Source organism: Mixophyes fleayi, chromosome 5, assembly GCF_038048845.1.
Source record: "Mixophyes fleayi isolate aMixFle1 chromosome 5, aMixFle1.hap1, whole genome shotgun sequence".
NCBI lineage: Eukaryota > Metazoa > Chordata > Amphibia > Anura > Limnodynastidae > Mixophyes > Mixophyes fleayi.
Window position 1 is genome coordinate 20,763,348 of NC_134406.1, and position 25,244 is coordinate 20,788,591.

Sequence of the window (25,244 nt, forward strand, 5' to 3'; positions counted from 1 at the left end):
ATTGCGTCCGACTGTAAATGAGGCCCATAATATTCATTCAGTCATTCATTCCTGTCACAAAATACACTTTGTCTTTTCCACAATGTCATTATAAATTTCGTTAGCTTCTGTGACTCTGAAACAAACTTTCAGTCTCAGAACGAACGGATGAATTATTCCACCTAAAGCACTCTCTGCATTTAACAACACCAACACAGCGACAACATGCTAACGCTCTCTCTGGGCAGACAGCCATGTGGTGCATACACACTGCAGGATCGGAGGGTGGCTGGAACGAGATTTAAATTTCTGATGAACAATCAAATGAAACGACGATCGGTACTTTGGACCGACTATCGTTCATCGTTCAACTATACACACTAATGCAATATTGGTCGTTTATCGCTAGACTGACTCAATAGTTGGCTGAGAAACATGTAGTGTGTACCAGACTTACATGGAGCAATGAGATCTCGACGACTGATATGCAAATCTGCTATGTCTGTTGGATTAAGTAAAATGCGGGGGGGTGAGAGGTCTCTGTAATCCATCTGTCTTACGCAGTCAAACCAAATTTTGACAGCCGCCACACCTCACACCTTCCATCCTAGTAATGTGAACGTTTTCTGCTAAGAGCTCTCTGCTGCTCGCGCTGCGAATCAGCACTGAGGGGAAGCCGCAACAAGGCAATGTTAATAAATGTTAACAATAATAATTGTTGGGATTCCAATTGATGTGCTTCATGGTGCTAAAGGGAAAGGTGGATTGTCCATTAGAATTTTAGAATTTTCTACTCTACTTTAGCAGCCCCCTTAGAGGGGCTGCTAAAGCCCCTCTAAGGCAGATGTGATGAGGCAATTTCCTTTGTGTGAAACGCATCTTTCACATTCCATATGTTCCGTTCTTATGATCATTTTCATAGCAAGGATTTACTTCCTATGTAAATTCTTCCTACGTTGAGTTCCCCAAACAGGACGTATCAATGGAAAATTATAGCACCTGTAAGTGGAGACCTCAGTTACAAAATAATATAGATGTAGCACAATCAGCAATCCCGAGCTTGCATATAAAGCTGTTTTCACTTTATAACAAGAAGGTGGAAAACCGACTTTAAAATAGAACATAAATAAACTAATGGTTGCCCAACTTCAAAACAATAGTTAGTCTAGATGGCTGAAGATAAGCGCTTACCTAGTCGTGACACTTTGTAATGTTTTGCTACCGGTCAATCATAGTCTTTCTAATCAGTAAAAAAGGCTAGATATTAATAACATTTGCATTTATCAGGCCCAGGCTCCTACAGAATGGATGGATCTTACCACCCACAGACTACAAATTCCAAAATGTACTACGCTCCTTCCTGGGTTCCCGCAGTGATTAGAAAGGCAGACCTAGACCTGCACTCACTAAGCACAGTAGATCTCCATCGCAAAATGCGTTGGGTTTACACTAGTGGCATAGACTAGTCAGCCCAGCACACATCAAGGAGTACACCTCTGCTCTCAGTGAACACCCAGGCACACTACAAGACTAATTTTTTATATTTATTCATTCATGAGGTTGAGGGGATATCAGGACTGTCTTTCTTACATGTGGCATTTTTGTTCTTTTGAAGCTTTGCTTTACATTTTGCAAGTGCAGAAACGCGTTTCTCCGCCAAAGTACAACTGGAAGGCACCATGCGCGTTTCGTAAAAAGTATAGGACAAGATCTGATCTCCCACAGCTTAGAGCTGCTGTAAAAGTCTCTGTGTTGACTGGAAATAGCTGTGCGCCCCTCTGCAACAGCAAATAATGCCACTAACAATGCGTCTTCACCCCATTTTATTTCATTTCAATAATCTCATTAAACAAAATGACATCTTTTTTTTTTTTGCTCCACAAAAACTAGAAGCACCTGTGCTCCTACTTTGTACTTTGCAAAGAACGTTGAGGCTTTGCCCAAATCCTCTCATCGGTGCCCACTTGCTGCGCAAACCCAAGTACTTTAGTGGAAATCTAGCGCTTGTGAAAACTGAGGCACCCGGCACCACCAAAAAAGTTTCTGCACTACATCTTTTTTTGGGGGGGCTTAAAATATGAGGCCCATAGCAGCTGAAAGAGGGAGTTTAGAGTATTGCAGACATTGGGGCTAGTTACTTAGGGATATATATTAAAACTTGTGTTGGCTGGAATCACATGAACTTTGCATAATGAACGTGAAGTATTTATAGAATAGGCAATTTAAGAATAGCTTAAATCTGACAAGAGGCTTTCAAACATATAATTACAAAACGCAAGAAAGGCTGAGGTGTAAGAATGAACAGATAAACCGGTTACCTGACTTTTCCTTTGGTGTTTCGGAGAACAGTTGCAGCAAAATTTTGGGTGACTCCAACCAGACTAATCCCATCTACTTCTAAGATCTGATCATTGACGACGATCCTAAAAAAAAAACATAAACACAGTTATTACAGTAAATATGGAACAATAAAGATGTCAAACAATGAGAAATCACATGTAATAAAACAGCTGAATTAACAGTGAGTAGACTCATTGTTTGGTTTCTCCATAGTTCTGTATTTGCTTTAAAACAATAAAATAAAAAAACTGTAAAGAAAAAGGTAAAACTATTACCAAAGTGACCATTTAAATCGATACTGTGTCCTATACCGTCAGTTATTAAAAATAATTTAAATAAAGGAACTTGCACTGAAAAACTAAATATTTAGAAGACAGGGTTTCTTTTATCAACAGTAAATGAAAGATAAACCTAGGATTTTATATGTTTTAAATACCAAATCGTATATATGCATATAGGACCTAATCTTCCTAATGTACTCTGGAGCCAGATAAATATATCAGCATTTATATCAAGTACAATCACTAAGGCTGCTGAAACATGTTTCTTTTGTATAAAATGATCCTTCAAAGAGACAGCAAGCTCTCCATTGCACATTATACAGTAAAAGCTCTGGGAGTATTGCTTGCCATTCTAAAACAGTATCTGAAAGGGGGTGTGGCCACACTGACCAATAGGAAGACATCAGCTCTGTGCACATCCTCCTCCGCAGTGTCACACTGAGCTTTTAGCTGCGGATTTCAGGCAAATGAGTGTCCACTGGGAAACATAACTGCATGCAGCAGTCTCCAGGGCTCTACTGGACAGACACGTTTTCATCCTATCCAGGAATGCAGCTAAAGCACAAGGGGCTAGCTTTACTAAACTGTGGGTTTGAAAAAGTGGAGTTGTTGCCTATAGCAACCAAACAGATTCTAGCTGTCATTTATTTAGTACATTCTACAAAATGACAGCTAGGGGTAAATGTATTAATGTCCGGATTCTTCAACTCCGGCGTGTTCAGCGTCTTCGGCGATTAAATTTAAAGCGGCGCTGCATTGTAAAGGGAAACTTCCCTTTACAATGCAGCGCCGCTTTAAATTTAATCGCCGAAGACGCTGAACACGCCGGAGTTGAAGAATCCAGACATTAATACATTTACCCCCTAGAATCTGATTGGTTGTTCTATTATTATTATTAATATTTATTTATAAGGCGCCACAAGGCGTCCGCAGCGCCGTACAGAGACAAACAAAATTACAATACAATGGGAGACAGCACAGTACAGTAAACACAGCAACTCAGTAAGCTCAATGCACAGCTAGAGAGGGCGGGGAAGGGGGAGGGAGGATCTGCAAACGACGGGGCCCAAGAAGGAGGGCGCAGAAGACAGGGAGACCCCCAGGGGGGAGGAGGGAGCGAGAGGGGACGGGGGACCTCGAGGAGGAGGGCTAAGTAGCTGGAGAGCAGAGTTAGAAGTGATGGAAACAGGAGGAGAGATGGCCCTGCTCAGAGGAGCGTACAATCTAAGGGGAGGGGTGGACAGACAGAGAGACGCAGGGGAGAGAGGGAGAGTAGGGGGACAGAGGCAGAAGATAAGGTAGGAAGTTAAGTGGGAGACAGAAAGGCTTTAAGAAAAAGGTGGGTTTTTAGGGCCCGTTTGAAACTGGACAGATTAGGGGAAGTTCTGATGGAGGGAAGGAGCTTGTTCCAGTGGAGGGGGGCAGCGCGGGCGAATTGTTATAGGCAACATCTCCACTTTTTCAAACCTGCAGTTTAGTAATTATACCCCAAAGTGTTTTCATGTTCCCAGCTGTAGCTTTTAATAAGCATTATTATTGTTATCCCTTATTTATATATTCCGCAGATCTCTGAATCTCAAGGAGATGAAGACACAAGATAGTAATAATTGTTTAGCATGGACCTCCCTATGTCTTCCTTATGTCCATATTCTGAGTGTCTACATCAGTGAGGAAGGCTGGCAGTAAAGAGACAGAGCACTGCCCTGCGAGAACGTACTATACTTAGGACACTTATCACTAGACATTCTCCCGGATGAACGGAGAAGGGTAGAGGAATTTGTTTTGTATTAGGCTTTAATTACAATACAGTTTATTAAATAAGTTCTGATCAAAAGGTGACAAGAAAATTATAATCGAAACTCAGCAATCACTAACAGCAGCAGGTTATAAAATTCAATTGTAATATTATAATATTATAAACACACTTGAGTACTCTCACAGAATGTCTAAGAGACTCCCTGAATATTGGGAGATCTCCCTGACGCCCGGGAGAGTATCTCATTCTCCTGGAATTGTGTGATAAATCTCTATTTGCTTTTCTATGCATGCGAGCCGTTGATGACTGAATAGTACCAATAGGAAAACAAAAATGCAAATAAGGAATTATATAAGGATGAGATAGAAAACATATCTTACTGTATCACACAAATCTACTAGGTGTTACAAGTAAAAATAAAAGTATTATGATATTGATAATAAATAAAATAGCGCAATTGGAAGCAATTTAATAAATGGGGGGAACGTCCTTGGGTGGCACGAGAAAGGCCCAATGGCAGAGCCGGACACACCCCTTTATGCAGAGTAGGAAACGCCCCCTTTGGTGTTAAATTCATGATCTTGCTGAAATTATGTTTCAAAAGTTGTCAAGTGTGATTGTAAAAAACATTTAAAAATCATATTTTGATGACCAATTTAACACGCTATTAAATTGTCTCTCTAGCTGCTGGCACCGTGTTAAATACAGGATGATGTTTTTCTGTGAGCTGTATAGATTGAGGTTGTAATCTCAGCCCGGTGTGAAAGTAGAAACATACTGTGCATTTCTTAGCAGGCCCTATGCCTCGCTGAACAACAAATCTTATCATTAACCTTATGTATATGCAGTGATGTTGTGGCTTGTTCAATCTGTGTCCAATAAGCCTGCCGATGTTCTAGTCATGCATGATCTGCGCTGGTTGTTGGATATTTAGATGTTAACTCATTAAGCCTGTGTGACTATTTCATGCTTTCCGAATAGCGCTGCAAAGAAAAGTTCTTTTTATTTCTTCATTTTCCATTACCAATAATGCATATAAATTGCAGGCTGTGCGTATATATATTTTTTTTGTTGCAAAAATTATGCTTTTTGCAATGTATCAGTTGCGCAACCATTTGCAGGATTGCTCTGTGAAGGGAATGCATTACTATATTTAATTCATTCCTCTGAGGCCCTGCTGGTTTTCATACTTTGATTGAACTTAGATGTGTCACATTCTGGTTTCATTCACCGTTGAGTACAATACATCAAATCAGCCACTTCTGCAAAGTTGCGATTAATGACAGGAAGACCGCTGTGCGTAGGGAAATATCTTCCCCTTGTGATCACACATTTCTCTCAAATATTTTCCGTTTTGATAACTGGAACTTTTACATATAATATCTGTAAATGTTAGTACCACTTTTATGCAAAGTCACTTGTATTTCAGGTTTAGGGGTACTAAGTCATGTCAGTAAGGGGATGTTGAAGCTAATTGTGTGACATGTGTACATGGTAATTGCTAGCCTGTATTCTGATGGAATGTCCTGATTTATCCAGCTGCTCCCATCAGAAGAAGTATAATGTTATCTACCCCAGATACCGGCCTCTGCTAATGGTAACACATGTACATACATATAAAATGGGTGCTAATTCACAGTGGCTTAGTGGTTAGCACCTCTGCCTCACAGCACTGGAGTCATCAGTTCAATTCCCAACCATGGACTGTGTGGACTTTGTATGTTCTCCCCGTGTTTGCGTGGGTTTCCTCCGGGTGCTCCGGTTTCCTTCTACAATCTAAAAACATACTAGTAGGTTAATTGGCTGCTATCAAATTGACCCTAGTCTGTCTGTGCATGTGTGTGTGTGTGTGTGTGTTATGGAGTTTAGACTGTAATCTCTATTGGGACTGATGTAAGTTCTCTGTACAGCGCTGCGGAATTAGTGGCGCTATATAAATACATTATGATGGTGATACAATGGTATGTGCTGTGTGTAAAGATATGACTACCACATGGTGTGCCTTGGCTCTAACATATCTCACCAAATCACATAAGATGTATACCTGACAACTGTCCAAATTTTGGTGGGAGAACCCAATTTGCATGTCTTTACGAAAAGTGGATGGAGTTTTAACCAAATTTGTCCATTTGTGGGCAAAATGGGACAGGGATTATTTTGTTTCCGATTTGGAGGTATGTAAGATGGCATTTTAACTCGTAATCACCACATCCTGCATGGATAGAAGCAACTAGTAACCACATTGCCCCTTCCTGATTATAGCGTGTTTGACAGAACCAGGCCACGTGGGAGCCCTATATGTATGTGACAGGGACATGTTTAATACCGAGAGGAGGGGAATGGAGATAAGCAAACAGACTGAGGGGTAAATTTATCATTGTAGCACACAAATATCAACTTTAAATTTCATTGTACAAATAAGCTATCAAGTATTTGTGTGCTACATGAAAAAACAGTCAGTATTTAACTTATGTGCAAAACAGAATACTAATTTGCACCCCTTGCATTGTAACATGGTTTTGTCCAGGAGACTGAAATAAGAAGTTTCTCAAGTTAAGATCCTTAATGAATCAGGCCCTAGAATCTAAGGCCAACACCTCTACTTTTCCTTAATAGAAGGTTTGCCCAATTGTTTATTTTTTTGCTTTTTCTACATCATTTGGGCACTGCAAAGCAGATATTTCAATTTTAATGCTTCAATACAGATTTCTGTAACAATATTACTTTAGATTCTATTCTACAACCCAAAAAAAAGTGGGACTGTAGCTGTTTTATACTCTAGCACTAAACTGCTGTAAATAATTGGGATCTATTTAGTTTCATTCCTGGGTACAGGTTTGCCGATGACATTCCCAGATGTACCAGTCCCGTCACTTGGATCACAAAGGCTTGTCGGACAGATCCATGATTAACCCTGCTCCACTCAGCCTCGGGAGTATGAAACAACTACACAGACCCCCAATTATCTGCTGCACCAGCTAAATAACTACCAGAGACCACCAATTATCTGCTACAACAGCTGTAGCTGTTCTAATAATGGTACTTCACAAAGCAAATCTGGTGCTTGGCTTGAACGCTCTCAAATATCCCAACAAGGATTTCTTTTAGCTAATATCTTAATGACTACAACAAATATATTGATAGATTTTACATTAAATTTCAATAAATGAAAATATGACACCCCCCCCCCCCCCCTACCTCTGTAGCATTCCTATCAGGTGCAAGTAGATTTTTATTTTAAAGTGCTCTCTGTGTGCAGTTTGTCCGTTTCCCCTGGTTCACAGAGAGAGAGAGGTCCCCTTCTGGTGTTCTGATCTTATCCCATGGTCCAAAGACATGCTGCTAGGTTATACGGTCCTGTTTTGTGTGTTCAGTAGGGAAATTAGATTGTAAGCTCCAAGGGGGAGCCACTGATGTACTGAATGAGAACTTTCTGTACTGTGCTGTGGAATATGTGTCTGCTATATAGAGAATAATAATAATAATAATAATAATAAAAAGTGTATCCATCTCTTACACAGTGGAAGCAGCCATTTATTTGTACGAATTAGTGACTTCACTGAGGTGTGAGGCACAAAGTGGCTCAGCCACAAAATAGAGTAGACTCAAAAACTAGATTTATTAACATACTTGCCAACTCTCCCGGAATGTCCGGGAGACTCCCGAAATCCAGGTCAGTCTCCAGGACTCCCGGTAGAGCAGGCAAGTCTCCCGCATCCCGCAATTCCCTGGCCAAAATAACGCTATTTGCGGTGAATCGCATCATTTTGGCCCCTCCCCCGCAACAAACCGTCATTTCTGTCGCGGGGCCAAAATGATGCGATTCACCGCGCCTCTCCCCTCTTGTCCTCTGGTCACGCCCCTCTCCCGGACTGCACTGCCTGAAATTAGGCAAATATGGATTTATACCGTTTAGTTCCTGTACTTCTGCAGTCCTAAATGAACACTATTCCCATAAATTATTTAAACAGCCCATAGCCATCCATTCCCTCGTACTAGCAGAAGACAATTTGCGCTACTCTGCACCGAGAGGAAGCGTGTAGGGGCTGTATTATTCACGCTTTTAGTTCCAGAGACTTTATATATTGAGATAAATTCAACCCAGCTGCAAACAGTAGATATCTTGGTTTCCTCGCAGACGTCCAGACAATGGTAAATCTCTCAAAGTAAGAAACAGCAGGTACATTGGGAATATGTCTGAGAATTAGTCTCAGGAAATCAGATTCTGCCAGAGCTGAAACAACATTTCTAATATGTTATATTATATATCTTTTTAAAGTTAAAAATATACTATTGATACAAAACGTCCCAATACCTACTTCCAAGCACAAAGCCCAAAAAAATTGTAAAAAGACGACTTATTTCACTTATTGGTCTCCTGTATTTATAGAGCGCTCGACAGTGGCTGGCTGTCCAATACAGGTGACATTGGGGGATCCTTTCTAAATAGGAATGATTAAGAAGACGCTCTCCAAAAGCAGCCCTTTAATTTACTTGTAATCAGCTAGATTACCCAGGTATAGCAATACCACATATGCGCTATTTATGTTATATTTGAAGGAGAGATAGGGTTATAAATACAAATATGGATTTTATTTTATTTTCTTGATTAGTTTATATTTTATTTTTTAGTACTAATTTTTACCAGTAGAAGCCCTGGTTTGTTCCATCTGTTGCCCGAACTAAAGGGTTCTTATTTATGAACCACTGAAGAAGAGTGCAGCATTTGCAAGTTTCTAGGCTACTTATTATTAGAGGATATCTACGATATCTGCTGCAGTCCCAGCCTCTTCAATTGCAAATCCAGGATCCATAGGTGTCTACAGGGACTGATTTTGCCCTATTTATCCAGCTCAGATAATCAGAGCTTGACCCCGGTAACTAACGCCATCTGAAGATTTTGTTAGCCGTTATGTGGAGAGCATCACAGCAGAAGGGTCTTCGGACCCCCCTCCCGGCAGGCTTCGTGCTCCCCCCCAATCACAAACTCAGCCAGGCCATAAGAACCGACAAGCTCCTATCCGCTGACCCAGCCAATCAATTTTAATAAATTGCCAAGTTATTTTGTTTCTTATCACTGCATTAAGAAATGAAAATTAACGTGAGCAATTTCCGATTGTTCATAAATAGACCCCAAAAAACTAAATCTAACTGATCTGCTCTTATTATATCTGGTTTTACAGCAGGCAGGAAACCCCTTACGCAGGGCTGTCCTGCCTGCCCTCTGCTGGGGTAATCTGTGTTATACAGGATTTCCTCTGCAGATGAGAAACACATTGGGCCTGATTCTGAGTTGGGAGCAAAGCAAAGGAGCAACTATGCACCTGTACAAACCACATTACAATGCAAGGGGCACAAATTGACTTATTTTTTTTGCACGCCAGAGAAATACTGGCTGTTATTCCATGTAGCGCACAAATACTTGATGGCTTTATTTTTACACTGAAATGAAAGTTGATCTATGACATGCCCTACCCCAACTATGAATATGTCCTTACATTTTAAATTTACCTCCCCCTCCAATGCAACATGGTTTAGCCCAGGTGCAAATTTGCTTATTTTCTTTGCTTTGCTCCTAATTCAAAATCAGGCTTATTGTATTCACTTTGAATACTGAGAATAACATCCAGCATTCAGAAGAGAAGCAGCACTATATAGTTGTGAATTTATACATAATAAGAAAAATGCTGAGTATTATTTCCTGCATACAGAACAAAAGAAGTAGCACCAACTGTCCATTTATAACGAGTAGGAACAAATACTTAGAACTGCATCCAGAACAAGAGTAGTTGCACTATGCAGATCATACTTGCCTTCTCTCCCAGATTGTCCGGTAGACTCCCATATTTCTAGTAGTCCTCCCAGACCCCTGGAGATCAGACCTTTCTCACGGATCCCACCCGCTTCCTAGTGAAGTGGTCAAGACTGGGGCCTTAATGACGCGTTTCACCGAAAATCATCCGCCTCCCCGCAGCGCAATGTTGCGATTGCAGCACTTTGACAAGGGGCCAAAATGACGTTATTTGTGGCACCACACCCCCCTGAACTTGTCACTTCACCTCCACTCCCGGATTTCTCAGAGGGGAGAGTTTTAAAGTGGGCATGTATGATGTAGATCTCCATTCATACAGAACAGGAACAAATACTGAGAATTACACCCTGCATACAGTAACAGCGGTGTGCAGATGTCTATATAAGGAAAGTAGAAGATTATAATCTGGGTCAGGGACAGGTGTCAAACACAATATACGTCATATTTAAAGATATCTCTCTGCAAAACAGACCTAACTACAATAGCTGCAAAACGGAACAACCAATAATAGAGAGTTGAGTGCTAATGAGTCTAAATGCACTCAAGGTATGCCTGTAAGTTTAGCTGGAGGAATCTGCTCAGATTTATAATAAGGTGTGTCTGTTGTCACACACAGTGGGAGCAGCCATCTTGTGGGCGGAGCCTATTACTCGTGATAACGCAGCACATCCACGAGGCACTGTCATTGGTTCCTACTACATCGCTAAGCTGCGTGCTCATGAATATTGGCTTCAGCAAACAAAATAGCCTCCTCCGCTATATGTAGGTGACAGGGACAATTTACATGTAAAGAAAAAAATAATACCTAAAGCAAAATCGCCTACACCACCATCAATCACTAGAAGAACCGGTGATCAATGTAACACGAAGTGATAAACACGACACAAGGATGTCTTTCATCTGCATGAAAACAACGTGTTACCTAGTAACTGGAAGGAAACCCAACGTACATGTGAAGTCTCACGTTCTGTGTGTTTGGAGAGGTATCAATCTGTTTAACCTTAACTTTTAAAGCTTTTTTTGTATGGAGAACTACAATTTACGAAACTGCAGGTTTGAAAAATGAGAGATGTTGCCTATAGCAACCAATCAGATTCTAGGTGTCATTTATTTAGTGCATTCTACAAAATGATAACTAGAATCTGATTGGTTGCTATAGGCAACATCTCCACTTTTTCAAACCCGCAGTTTAGTAAATATAATCCTAAGGTTATGCTAATGAGCATTTTCACTACCTTAAAGTTAGCAAACAGAAATACAAAAAAAAACATAATGCTGTAATAATAAAGTTTAGATTTTAAGTGTCAGTATATTTATTTTTAACTTTTTGATTACATTTTACATGTTTTTAACCCAATAGGAAGCAAATATTTCTTATTTTAACAAATATCTCTTTGTGGTTGCAGATCAGCAATCACAGAAAGTTCCTTCAGAGATATATTTGATAAGTTACATTCCGAAAACTGTAGTCTAAATGTCATTATAAACACCTAATATAAAAAAAACTGTGACAGAACAAATTTACATTACAAATAATATTTTTCCACAAACAACATTAAATTACTTTTTCTGTTTCAAACAGGAAAAAGAAAGAAAAAGAGTGTTGATTTAGTTAAAACAAATCCATTGGTCCAATATAGCCTACAGACTATTATAGTCAAATAATCTGACAACCCAAACAGCGGGATATATTATGTACAGCCTAGGCTCTTGCCCTGTGGTATGTGTACCCCTAGGGGAAACTCATTTGGATTCAGTTTGCTAAATATAACATGAAATAACAAAAGCTTTATTAGTTTCTAATAAAACATATACACAATTAATCATAATGAATTCCAAATAAATTTCTAAAGCAACAAATAAACTAATACAATTTCTAACACTACAAACAAGGGAATTTGAAGTCATATGCAGGAATTAAATATACATAGAGGTAGATTTATACAATCTTCTAAAAAGAAAAAGTGGAGGTCCTGCCCACAGCAACCAATCAGATTCCAGCTATTATTTATCTAGAATGTATTAGGTAAATGATAGCTATAATCTGATTGGCTGCTCTGGACAAAACCTCCACTTTTCCTTTTAAGAAGGTTAGATAAATCTACCCCATAGGATGAAGAGTTGGTCAAATCTCAGCCATGCACGTGGCTTAGAACTAAAAAAAAAATAGCTAAATGACTGGTTAATGAATTTGCAAATGATATGGTCCCCTTGGAGTAATGGTAGATATTATACTTCTGGACACAAGTCGATACTATTATAAAAAGTAGATAACTGCATTCTACTACCTGTGTGCAGCGATGTATTATGTATTATGTCTACATATTTACACATATAATGCTCGTTAATTTATTTCTCTGCAACATCAAATTAAAATTAAATTTTTTAAAGAAAGAAAATTGCAATTTGAAAAACAAAATGCATAAGAAGTGGTTGGTACAAGTTTTCTCATAGGACAGGGAGCATTGAATAATTGTACACATATTGAGGGAGGAGGGGGGTACTTAATATAAAAAGGACACACTTCAGAGAGTACTTGGTAAATATTAGCTATCACACATGGGTGCACTTTATAAAACAGGACACTATTCATCCAATTGGAAATGAATTAAGAAAGCATATTAAACAACGATGACAGTTCCTTTCGGAGCTGCCCTGGAAGATGACAAGGATATGAATGGAGCCAAGCAAAGTCTTCCCCGCTCAGCCAAGCACACACACTGGCCGCCTGGGATGGGATGGAGCGCGGGGAAACAGCTTGTGATTGACAAAGCACCACACTCGTGTCCAGGTCAATTCAGTTCAATGTCACCCTGCAGCGGCTGCTCCTACGCATCAGCTGCTTTTGGGGCATATGATTGTTTTTTTTGTTTTTTTTTATCTCAAATTGGGTGACATACAGGATGTAGACTCCCTTTGGATTTTCCTGTTCAATAAATTGGTAAACGAGGGGTTTGGAGGGGGACTGAGGTTTTTAAACAAAGCTTGTCTGTCCTTTTATCTCCATTTCAGCTCTATGGGCATGCTGGTCTTTGTAGTTCCACATGCTCTAGCATGCAAAAACAGTCAAATTCTGCATTAGTGTTCACCAGCTATAGACTACAATGCTTGAGCTGGTCATTGAATTTTTTTATATCTTTAAAAAAAAAATTGGGGAGTAGCTGTTTTTTGGGTTTTTTTTCACTCAAACTAAAGTCGTGGAAATGTGTTAAGGCGCATTTTTGAGTTCAACTTTAAATCAGGCCATTGGTGATCTTGTCTGTGTTTAAGAAATGCCCCTTATCATTATATTATGTAGCAGAGCTCCTCACAGTGGCTGTAAGAGGAGATATTAGTGATCATGTGTGTGTGTAAGACATTCCCCTCCTCGTTATATTGTTTATCTGTGCTCCTCACAGTGACTCTAGGAAGAGACACTTGATGATCATGTCTAAGTATATAGCATTCACCTCCTCATATTGTGTATCAGTGCTCCTCACAGTGACTGTAGGAAGAGGGCCTTGATGATCATGTCTGTATATATGACATTCCCCTCATCATATTGTGTATCGGTGCTCCTCACAGTGACTGTAGGAAGAGACACTTGATGATCATGTCTGTGTATATGACATTCACCTCCTCATTATATTGTGTAGCAGAGCTCCTCACAGTGGCTGTAGGAGGATACATTAGTGATCATGTCTGTGTGTAAGACACTGCCCTGACCTTGGTGTATAATCATTTTAATTTCCAGCGCCATAAACTGGGTCATGTGAAAAAAGGTTTATTACAAAAATACATAGTTACAACGTAAGACATCCCTATGGTTCTCATTAACAATTTAATTTCCTCATATTCCAATTAAAATTACAATTTCACTGAAAAACAGTAAAATATATTATTGTTTCAATTTATTTTAATTCATGTTTGTTAATTGTTAAAGCTGTATTACCACACATTAAACATTTAAGTTTTTCACTTCAAAATGGCCCAAAGACCAATCAGAAGCCTCAATCTCAGTGATCGCGGCTTCTGATTGGTCCTCCCCCTCACTCTCGTTCCACAACCCCTGTGAGGTGAACCACGGAGTTCGGGAAAGTCAAAAACATAAAAGAACAGAAGCAGATGATAATCCTAAATGATGTCATAACTCTGACTGGAGGGTTATGAGGTCATCACATGAAATTATATTTGCAGTGAATGAACTAATAAGCTCCGTCCAAGATTTTTTTTGAATAGAAAACAAATATTAAAATATGGGGAAGGGGGGAGATCACACATTGCAAGTTTCCAAGAGGAGACAAATTATTACTGTTGAGGATTCCTACTGTCCACATTATGGCACCACCAGGTATAAATGTGTATATACACCTTGCAGCTTTTCTTTAAACCAGCAGGTTCAACAATATATCCCACCTATTCTTTATACTTGTCCAGGCCCACATCACCACAATCTCAGGACGTTCCCTGCTGAGTCAATGTCACACAACCTATACTTATAAAGACAATAAGTTACCTACTGCGTATGCTGGGTATAGGATAGATCAGTGATGGCTAACCTGTGTCACTCCAGGTGTTGTGAAACTACAAGCCCCAGCATGCTTTGCCAGTATATAACTAGCTGATAGCTGGCACAGCATGCTGGGGCTTGTAGTTTCACAACACCTGGAGTGTCACAGGTTAGCTATCACTGGGATAGATAATACATATAGGGATTAGTTGTATATATTCATGATTATGTAACCCAATTATCTGCACCATTAACTGCCCCACATTGCTTGGGTCATGAGTTCAATATCCAATCAGGGCCTTATCTGAGTGAAGTTTGTATTCTCTGCCAGTGCTTGTGTGGGTTTCCTCCGAATATATATATTATTTATATTAATTTAATAAACACGCTGACTCACATTCTCTGCTGATTAACTTACACATCCTTCTCCTACCGTATCTGTTCACAGGCATGTAAAATGTACAGGGATGATGAGAGCTCTTTATGATATGGCACACCAGGGGTTAATCGTACCATACAACTTGTCACTATGGTCCAATGGTTTGGACTATTTACACCTACTGCTACCATCACACTAACTGGCTCCTGAGGAGAAACACATAGGACCTGACAGGATGGGAGAGTCAGTGGCCTGAATTGTAGCGAGTCATCATCATCATCATCATCATTTATTTATATAGCGCCACTAATACTGCAGCGCTGTACAGAGAACTCACTCACATCAGTCCCTGCCCCATTGGAACTTACAATCTAATTTCCCTAATACAGGTACACACTCACACACAGACAGACAGCGAGGGAGAGACTAGGGTCAATTTTGATAGCAGCCAATTAACCTACCAGTATGTTTTTGGAGTATGGGAGGAAACCGGAGCACCCGGAGGAAACCCACGCAAACACAGTGAGAACATACAAACTCCACACAGATAAGGCCATGGTTGGGTATCGAACTCATGACCCCAGTGCTGTGAGGCAGAAGTGCTAACCACTAGGCCACTGTGGGGCCTGAACGTACACATCAACGGGAAACCACCAATGCATGCTGACACCTCACCATTCATCAGAACTGGCACGGACAGGAGACTGAATGGTTTTAGTCTGGTTTTTCTTATCTCATGAGTAAAATTTTCTTTTATTATTTATCTTTTTATCCCAATTGTAAAGCGCTACGGAATATGTTGGCGCTATATAAATAAATGATGATGATGATGATATTTATGTAACAATTAACACTTCTCTTTGGGGTGTATTTTAGCACCCCTCTATTTTCTATTTACGTAATTATCAATTCCATAACTTCGATTTCATCTTTAAAATACTACATCCAGAACTGGGGGATCCCGTGTGGACCCCACAAGAGCACCTGAGCTCCCAGATGCAGGAACCATCACCTATATCATTGGGATCTATACAAGTTCTACACCTAAGTCATAAGTGCGGTGGATAATAACATTATTTAATAGTGTATATTAGTCAATTACACTTTATTATACAGAATAAATTGATTTTAGTTACATACCGTCCATCTCTCTGTGCCGCTCCTCCTTCCGTCACAGTTTTAACAAATATTCCAAGTTTTTCCAGCCCTGTATCCGCTCCGACGCCCATGCCAATAATACTAACACCCAGACCTTCTTCATCTGCAAAGGAAATTGAGGTGGTTTAGCAAACGGTGTGAATACCTGCTATAATACCGAAAAACGACTCATCATTAAGACAATGTTGGGCATTGATGAAAGCTGGAGCAGAGAAAAAAGTTGCTGTATCCCCTAGCAACCAATCAGATTGCAATGCCTTTATTTTCTAGTAGTTTAGAAGATGAAAGAAGCATTTGGCTTTGGCTATTCTAATACTCACAAAGTACCGGTAGCCTACTTGTAGTGGATGCAGCCATTGTATAGACAGAACCAATATTAAGGTGTGTGTGGAACTTTGTATGTTCTCCCTGTGTTTGCGTGGGTTTCCTCCGGGTGCTCCGGTTTCCTCCCACACTCCAAAAACATACAGGTAGGTTAATTGGCTGCTATCAAAAATTGACACTAGTCTCTACCTCCTCTGTCTGTATGTATATGTATATGTCTATGTGTGTGTGTGCCTATATTAGGGAATTTAGACTGTAAGCTCCAATGGGGCAGGGACTGATGCGAATGAGTTCTCTGTACAGCGCTGCGGAATTAGTGGCGCTATATAAATAAATAAATGATGATGATGATGAAGGTGGGTGATGCCTATCAATACTCTAGGAACCAGTCAAGTACTCATTTGCAGCAGCTAAAAGGGCAAGGCTGTGGTAAGATATGGGCATTACTGGTTGGATTGTGAGACATTCAGTGCCTCATGCCTTACTGATGTCACTAATTCCTAATGAATTAATAGGCTGAGAATTAGTTCAGCAGACAGAATATTTATTTCCATTTGGTTTTGGCAATTGGTAGAATCTAATATCAACCCCAACAGTGGGAGCAGTTTCTAAGTTTTCATAATTGTAATAAAATGAACTAAACTTTAACAACAGTTTATTCTGCAGAATGCCCTATGCAGAAATCTTTATTTTTTTGGAACAGTGACCCAGTGGATTATATATTTATATATATATATATATATATATATATATATATATATATATATATATATATATATATATATGTAATATGAATTACATAAAGGCCTCTAGGTCCTCTCAGACGCCTCCCAAGCACAACAATATCATGTTTGGCACTCTGTGTGAGTCTGCTACATTATTTATGTGTGTGTAATGCGCTCAATGGAAGCATGTGTGAATGTCACAGAGAATGAATATGACCCCAAACTGCAAAAAAACAAAACAGTCTGCCAGATGCACCCCTCCCCCTAGCTCTATCCTCCCTACCTCTTATCCTACATAGTTGTACATATAACCGTGACAAGTGGCCCTTGGCCCCACTAGGGCCCAGATATTACAACTCTTGTTCAAAGCTGCCTTGGAAGATGGCACTCGCTGCACTCCCTGAAGAGGAGCATTAAATCTGTCATGTAGCCAACCACTGGTAAACAAATGCAAGTAAGAATCGGACGGATTATTTGTTTCACAAGCAAGAAAGGATAATGTATTTGTTAGGGCGAGCCCCGTCTAGTACAGAACTGCCCTTTACAGCTCCGTGAAGAGAGGATGTCTGCACTGCAGAGTAATGTGCCTTATTAAATATCACTTTCTATAGCTTGCTCACTGGAATTGAGGCTATTAAAGTTACATTTATCAATGTTTCACTGCTGCATTGTACAGAGAACGTTCAGCACAGACTCTTCAGAGTGTAATGTTCTATGTTACCTAAATAAGAGCGCCAATACAACTAATCCACTGCTGTATGGATGCAGCAGCTTAACAGCAAAAGGCTGCAATAAAACATGTTTTGTACAGATTACGTCTGTAAAGCCATGCGGGCCTCGTTCACAGTGCCATGTGGTGACTGCGTAGGGCAGCTGTCATAGCATCAAACTGGCAAAACAAACCAGACAAAACCTAGGTGAGAGTTTAACGTCATTCTGGTCAGGGAAAATTGTACTCAGTTTCCATTGGAGAAACGGCAGAATTTTCATTGGTCAAAATATTTTCCTAAGGTGGCCCTTTCCTCTAGCTACGACACACCTAATGCGCTAATGCATTATAAAGCATTATTTCGGCTCCATAGTTATCTTAAAAGTCATTCAAAAGGGAAAACGGGCAAAATGTTTTTCTGCGATGAGCTACTTCCACAAAATATGCCCCAATATGTTATGATGTGAGTAAAGTTTTCTTAACTTTTCAGGCGATAGTGCTTATATGTTTGGCCGGTTACCCACAGGCGTTAGGAAAACGCCAGTGAGACCATATGGCAGCACGGTGGCTAAGTGGTTAGCACTTCTGCCTCACAGCACTGGGGTCATGAGATCAATTCCCGACCATGGCCTTATCTGTGTGGAGTTTGTATGTCCTCCCCGTGTTTGCGTGGGTTTCCTCCGGGTGCTCCGGTTTCCTCCCGCACTCCAAAAACATACTGGTAGGTTAATTGGCTGCTATCAAATTGACCCTAGTCTCTCCCTCTCTGTCTCTGTCTGTGTGTGTGTTAGGAAATTTAGACTGTAAGCTCCAATGGGGCAGGGACTGATGTGAATGAGTTCTCTGTACAGCGCTGCAGAATCAGCGGCGCTATATAAATAAATGATGATGATGATGATGTCAAATGTCATTTCTTCTGACATGCACTGCTTAAACAGCGATTGCATGTGCAGTCAGGGGGTGTCAAATGAAGACACATAATAAGGTTCATTATTATCTTAAAAAAAACACTGACCCTATATAAGCACATTCACATTTCTGCAAGTGGTGGAGTGACTCTGCTGGACACAGCTTCTATGTAAGCCCTATGTTAGGTGATACGTCCCTTGTAAAACTGTTTCCCTCTGGATATTTTACAATGAGAAGCCCATGACTTGCAGACTGACTGCCGTCTAGCAGAGGTCACCGTCATGCTACACACTAACATCGGTAGTTTGCAGCAAGAAACCTTTTATTGGTACCTTGAACAGATGTGATGACATACTTAGAGCTGCAGGGAAGAGCGTTAGTCCAGTAAATCCTCTACTTCATGAAGTGCACAATCAATTCGCCAGCACCTGAGGCCAGGCAGATAAACAGAACCTGCTCAAGGTCGCAGAGAGAGCTGATAGCGGGATCTGGTTCTCTGGTGAGCAGTGACCTTACCAGAGACTGACTCCTGCTGCGGGAAGTTCTAATCTGTACTTAATGCCGGTTACATTAACTGCAGCATTTACAATCCAACACCCTCAGCCATGCACCAGGATTAATACTGCGTTACTGTCAGAGACATCAATACGGAATGAGGAGAAAATACCAATATTTCCAAAATTCTTCTCTGCCCAGGAATCTTTGTGCCAAAAGTATGAAACCTGAAAAGAAAGTCATTTTTTCATAACTTCCCCCCAAAAAAGTTCCCTTGACTCATTCTGAGCGAAGAAAAGGGGAAGCGACATTCGAAAACATATTCTTTCCTTATGTTATGACACATATAGTACAGTGGCACTGCGGTAAGCATTGCTGACTCACGGCGATGGGACCCTGGGTTCAATTCCGACCAGAGCGGTATCTGTGTGCAGTGTGCATGGTCTCCCCCTGTTCATGGGGGTTTTCTTTGAGGGTTCAAAATTATACAGGTTAAGCGGCCTGAGACAAAACTGATCCTACTGTGTAAGAGCAATGGTGTGCCTGTCGAATTTAGATTGTGAGCTCCACTGGGGTAAGGACTGATGTGAATAAACACTAGCGACATCTCTTTACACATTATAATAATGCTTTAACAATAATTAATTAAATGCATCGTAAGTACAATAATTAATTTAAGTAATATGTAGCTAGTAACAATAAATATAAATAAAATGAAACACATTATAAATTCAAAACTGAGCCAAGGGTCCCTACACTTAACATGGGTCCCAGGTATAACTCCTACACTTAACATGGGTCCAGGTATAACTCCTACACTTAACATGAGTCCCAGGTATGAGTCCTACAATTAACATGGGTCCCAGGTATGACTCCTACATTTAACATGGGTCCCAGGTATCAGTCCTACATTTAACATGGGTCCCAGGTATGACTCCTACATTTAACATGGGTCCCAGGTATGACTCCTACAATTAACATGGGTCCCAGGTATGAGTCCTACCATTAACATGGGTCCCAGGTATGACTCCTACATTTAACATGGGTCCCAGGTATCAGTCCTACATTTAACATGGGTCCCAGGTATGAGTCCTACAATTAACATGGGTCAGGGGTATGACTCCTACAATTAACATGAGTCCCGGGTATGACTCCTACACGTAACATGGGTCCCAGGTATAACTCCTACACGTAACATGGGTCCTGGGCCTGACTCCTAGGATGGTAACAGTAAAAAAATCAACATAAAATATTTCTATCCTGCCCCAAGAACAGCTCGGCCCTAGGTATGTACAAGGTTCTCCTATACAGTAAAGTTTCAGCAGTGGAAAATACAATTGTGTTTGTTCTCTACATATAGGGCAGTTGAGGCAGATACTGATCAGTTTGAGACGAGTTTCTGATTTGTTTTGGTATGAAGGGGTTAATAGGAAACTGTGTTATGGAAGCTGCAATCCGATAGTTGGTGTAGCCTACTGTAGTTACACTTCTCTCATATAACAAACAATCGCCGCTTTTCCACAGCAACCTTGTATTCATTTTCAGTTAGGTAGACGAAAACATACCTTTCTCTAGATCTACTGGGAATAAATCCAGCTTCTCCACTCGTTTCTCCAGCTCGTATTCCGCCGAAGCAGCAACTGGGTCCACTTCATCGTTCCGCCTGTCGTAATCTTCATTTGAATATGTGTTGAACACCTGTTTAAGCACAAAACAGATTTTTTTCTTTAAGCATCTGAAAATAATTTCCTTTACATAAAGATGACATAATTGTCCTAGGAGACGTATGTTATTAGTTACTGCATAAACAATGCAACAGATATTCCACACATTGTGTATGATTGCTGGAGATACCTGAAAAACAAGGGGATCAGTGAACACTGGTGTAGGGATTAATAGTCATTGTTACACAGCAACATCTGGTAGTATATTTACTAAACTGCGGGATTGAAAAAGTGGAGATGTGCCTATAGCAACCAATCAGATTCTAGCTGTCACTATTTAGAATGTAGTAAAGAAATGATAACAAGTATCTGATTGGTTGCTATAGGCAATATCTCCACTTTTTCAATCTCGCAGTTTAGTAAATATACCCCCTGGTGTGCAAAAATGTCACCGACTAAACCTAAAAGTGGAAGAAAGCAAATTAAGAAAAAATAACTTCCACTGTTTAGTAACCATGATGTTGCAGAAATTGCTCATTAAGTAAAACAACCTCATATTGGCATTATAAGCCTTCACCCAGTTGAAGAAAGAGGGGGTTATTATATACGAACCAGGAATATGCTCCCACCTAGTGGTAGATTTACTAAAGTAAAAAGTAGAAGTAGAAGGAAAAGTAGAAGTGTTGCCCATAGCAACCAATCTATTGGTTTCTACAATGTACTATATAGATGATAGCTAGAATATGATTGGTTGCTATGGACAACAGGTGTTGCCCATAGCAACAATCATATTCTATCTATTGTTTTCTACGATGTACTATATAGATTATAGCTAGAATCTGATTGGTCGCTATGGACAACAGGTGTTGCTCATAGCAACCGATCACATTCTATCTATTGTTTTCTGAAATGTACTATATTGATGATAGCTAGAATCTGATTGGTCGCTATGAACAACAGGTGTGCTCATAGCCACCAATCATATTCTATCTATTGTTTTCTACAATGTACTATATAGATGATAGCTAAAATCTGATTAGTTGCTATGGACAAACAGGTGTTGCCCATAGCAACCAATCATATTCTATCTATTGTTTTCTACAATGCACTATATAAATGATAACTAGAATCTGGTTGGTCGCTATGGGCAACACCTCCACTTTTCCTTTTTAGAAGCTTTAGTAAATAGACTCCTTAGTGTTCTCTTTTTACTGCATAAATAGTCAGTCCAAGTTTTCACTGTCCCTCAAAGACATCTGGGGCATTAGTGAAGGAATTATTTCACATACATTGTAGACATGTAATAAAAGTGTATGTTTTACGTGTTAGGAAACTTTAGTTCTTCTGTAATCCGTAACAAAACAAGTTTGTTCACCCGAGAACATGAAAAGATTCTGGAATAATTAGACGTGTTTATTTTGGCTTAGATTTTGAGATACATTTCTTTCTAGCAGTGAAGGTTGTAGCGAGGTTTTAGGTAGAGGGCACAGCTTGCCAAGACTTTCTCCTGGGTGCTGGCCAACATGTCAGATGGTTTCTCATAAAATGCATCAAAAGAGCTTCCTGCCAAACATTAATATTCATTTATAGCAAGAGGGTGCCCAGGAGAATATCTAATTAAGAAATAGACATACTTCAAGATACGATTGTCTTAAAAAATGCTATAAAGCCACCGTAATTCAGTTTTGCAAAACCTGATGATGGAGTCACTGTTGTCACAGGCAGTGACTATTGATAAGTGCTCTAAACCAGCAACATGTATGGGTGATACAACTATTACCCTAAGCTGCTGTAATTAGGTTGTCCCTGATAGCTATATCTCTGTGGCCAGTTCATTAACTAGGTATTTCTAGGTGCTAATTAATAGAAATGCTTCAAGTTGTTTTAAAGTGGTTCCTGAACCAGCTCCTCAAACCAGTTCCAAAGTTTGAAACTTTGCAAGAAACTCTCCAACTAGACTAAAAATGTTGAGCGAAATTCGAGCAAGTTAAACAGGGTTTGTTTTTTTAGCTTTATGGCTAATGGAATTTAGAATGATATGAGGAGGAATTTAATGTGAGGATGAAAACTTTAACTGGCAGGTCAGGACCATTTATGGAGGAGATAGGCACCCTGACCCACTTCAAGGGCCGCAGGCCTTCTAATCATCAAAAGGGCCACAGATTACTCTTAATTTCAGTAGTGAGCTCAAACAATACATTTAATCAAAGGAAGAAACACCTATCTGTAATAACATATCAACAAGCTTTTAATGTCAACAAGACAACAAGTGTTACGATCTATAACAAATAAATCTGGTCATTCAATGTGTCTGAGCATGAAGCTGAGATAAGGACTGATGGGGAATAAAGAAGCAAAGAGTGAGAGCCGCAGATGAAGGCGCTGAGGACTGCAGGTGAAGGCACTGAGGGCTAAAGGTCAAGGCACTGAGGGCTAAAGGTCAAGGCACCGAGGGTGAAGGTGAAGGCACTGATGGCCGCAGGTGAAGGCACTGAGAGCTAAAGGTGAAGGCACTGAGGTCTAAAGATCAACACACTGAGGGCTAAAGGTGAAGGCACGGAGGGCTAAAGGTGAAGGCACTAACGGTGAGGGTGAAGGCACTGAGGGCTAAAGGTGAAGGCACTAACGGTGAGGGTGAAGGCACTGAGGGCTAAAGGTGAAGGCACTAACGGTGAGGGTGAAGGCACTGAGGGCTAAAGGTGAAGGCACTAACGGTGAGGGTGAAGGCACGGAGGGCTAAAGGTGAAGGCACTAACGGTGAGGGTGAAGGCACGGAGGGCTAAAGGTGAAGGCACTAACGGTGAGGGTGAAGGCACTGAGGGCTAAAGGTGAAGGCACTAACGGTGAGGGTGAAGGCACTGAGGGCTAAAGGTGAAGGCACTAACGGTGAGGGTGAAGGCACTGAGGGCTAAAGGTGAAGGCACTAACGGTGAGGGTGAAGGCACTGAGGGCTAAAGGTGAAGGCACTAACGGTGAGGGTGAAGGCACTGAGGGCTAAAGGTCAAGGCACTGAGGGTGAAGGTGAAGGCACTGATGGTCGCAGGTGAAGGTGCTGAAGGCTAAAGGTGAAGGTACTGAGGGCTAAAGATCAACACATTGAGGGCTAAAGGTGAAGGTACGAAGGGTGAAGATGAAGGCACTGAGGGCTAAAGGTGACGGCACTGAGGGTGAAGGTAAAGGCACTGAAGACTGAATGTGAAGGAAAGCACTGACAGCTGAAGGTGCTGAGGGCCACATGCAACCCTAGGTCCACCTGTTACCCATGACTGATTTAAGGGCATTAGTATTCCTCACAAATCTGACTGAAAACGCTGGGAGTTGTAGTTCCAACATAAGCGGCCGTTCTGAAGGATACCTAACCATGCAGTAACCAAGCACTCAGTCGCACATGTGGAACATTGGAGGTGACTTGTAAGACTAAATGACCTTAGCAGCCGTGGAATTACTTAGGAAGCAGAGCAGTCAGTCAGTGCTATTATTTCCTGTGACGGCACGAAACGACATTTCAAATGTCAGATAGCGTGTCTGGATAATGAGATTTAGCTTGGGGCATTTCAAGGGATGATCCGCCTGATAAACCTTCCAAATAATCTAATAACTCGAGTTCTTTGAAAGTGAGAGGCACAACCTGCAGAAAACAAGCTCATAACTTTACTTCAAACACACATAATACGTTTTTATTTTCGTCACCCCCTGCATCAGGTGATGTTATAACTTGTCTGTTCCCTCATGGTCTCACTGTTATACTGGTGAATGAATATTTGCAGAGAACACATCAGTTGATCTATATGTAGAATGAATGGCTGTGCGGACGACGGCTAGACGTTCATTCAGAAAGTCTACAACATTACAATTCAAATGTCGAAAGTATTATTAGGTCAACAATTCGAATGTAGACAGTATTATGTGATTAGATCAAGGTTAGGGTTACGGATACTATTGTCAACCTAATAATAATATCTCATTTCGAATTGTTGACCTAACAATACTGTCTACATTTCAGTTGTCAACCTAAAATTACTGTTGACTTTCCAACCCTATCTATATTATGGTGTTGACCATATAAATGTCAATCATTTAACTGTCAAACATTTGAATGAAAGAACGCAGATGATGTTCAGCTTTGCTGTGAAACGTTTATACTAATGAACTTTGAAATGTTCTCCTTTAAAAGAAATATTATATAAATTTCTTTAATTTTCATTAAATCTCATTTAATATTTA

The 25,244-nt window shown here is 40.4% G+C and overlaps 1 protein-coding gene across 3 annotated transcripts in view; it reads right to left on the reverse strand.

Moving 5' to 3' along the window:
- Positions 1 to 25,244, reverse strand: part of PPP1R9A (protein phosphatase 1 regulatory subunit 9A) — a 159,364-nt gene that overhangs the window by 63,629 nt on the left and 70,491 nt on the right. For all 3 annotated transcript variants that reach the window (XM_075211785.1, XM_075211783.1, XM_075211784.1), the window contains exons 3-5: positions 20,922 to 21,054; positions 16,177 to 16,297; positions 2,298 to 2,402 (exon numbers count right to left, since the gene is read on the reverse strand). In XM_075211785.1, the coding sequence (XP_075067886.1) occupies positions 2,298 to 2,402; positions 16,177 to 16,297; positions 20,922 to 21,054 (359 nt within the window). The remainder of the gene's footprint in view (positions 1 to 2,297; positions 2,403 to 16,176; positions 16,298 to 20,921; positions 21,055 to 25,244) is intronic.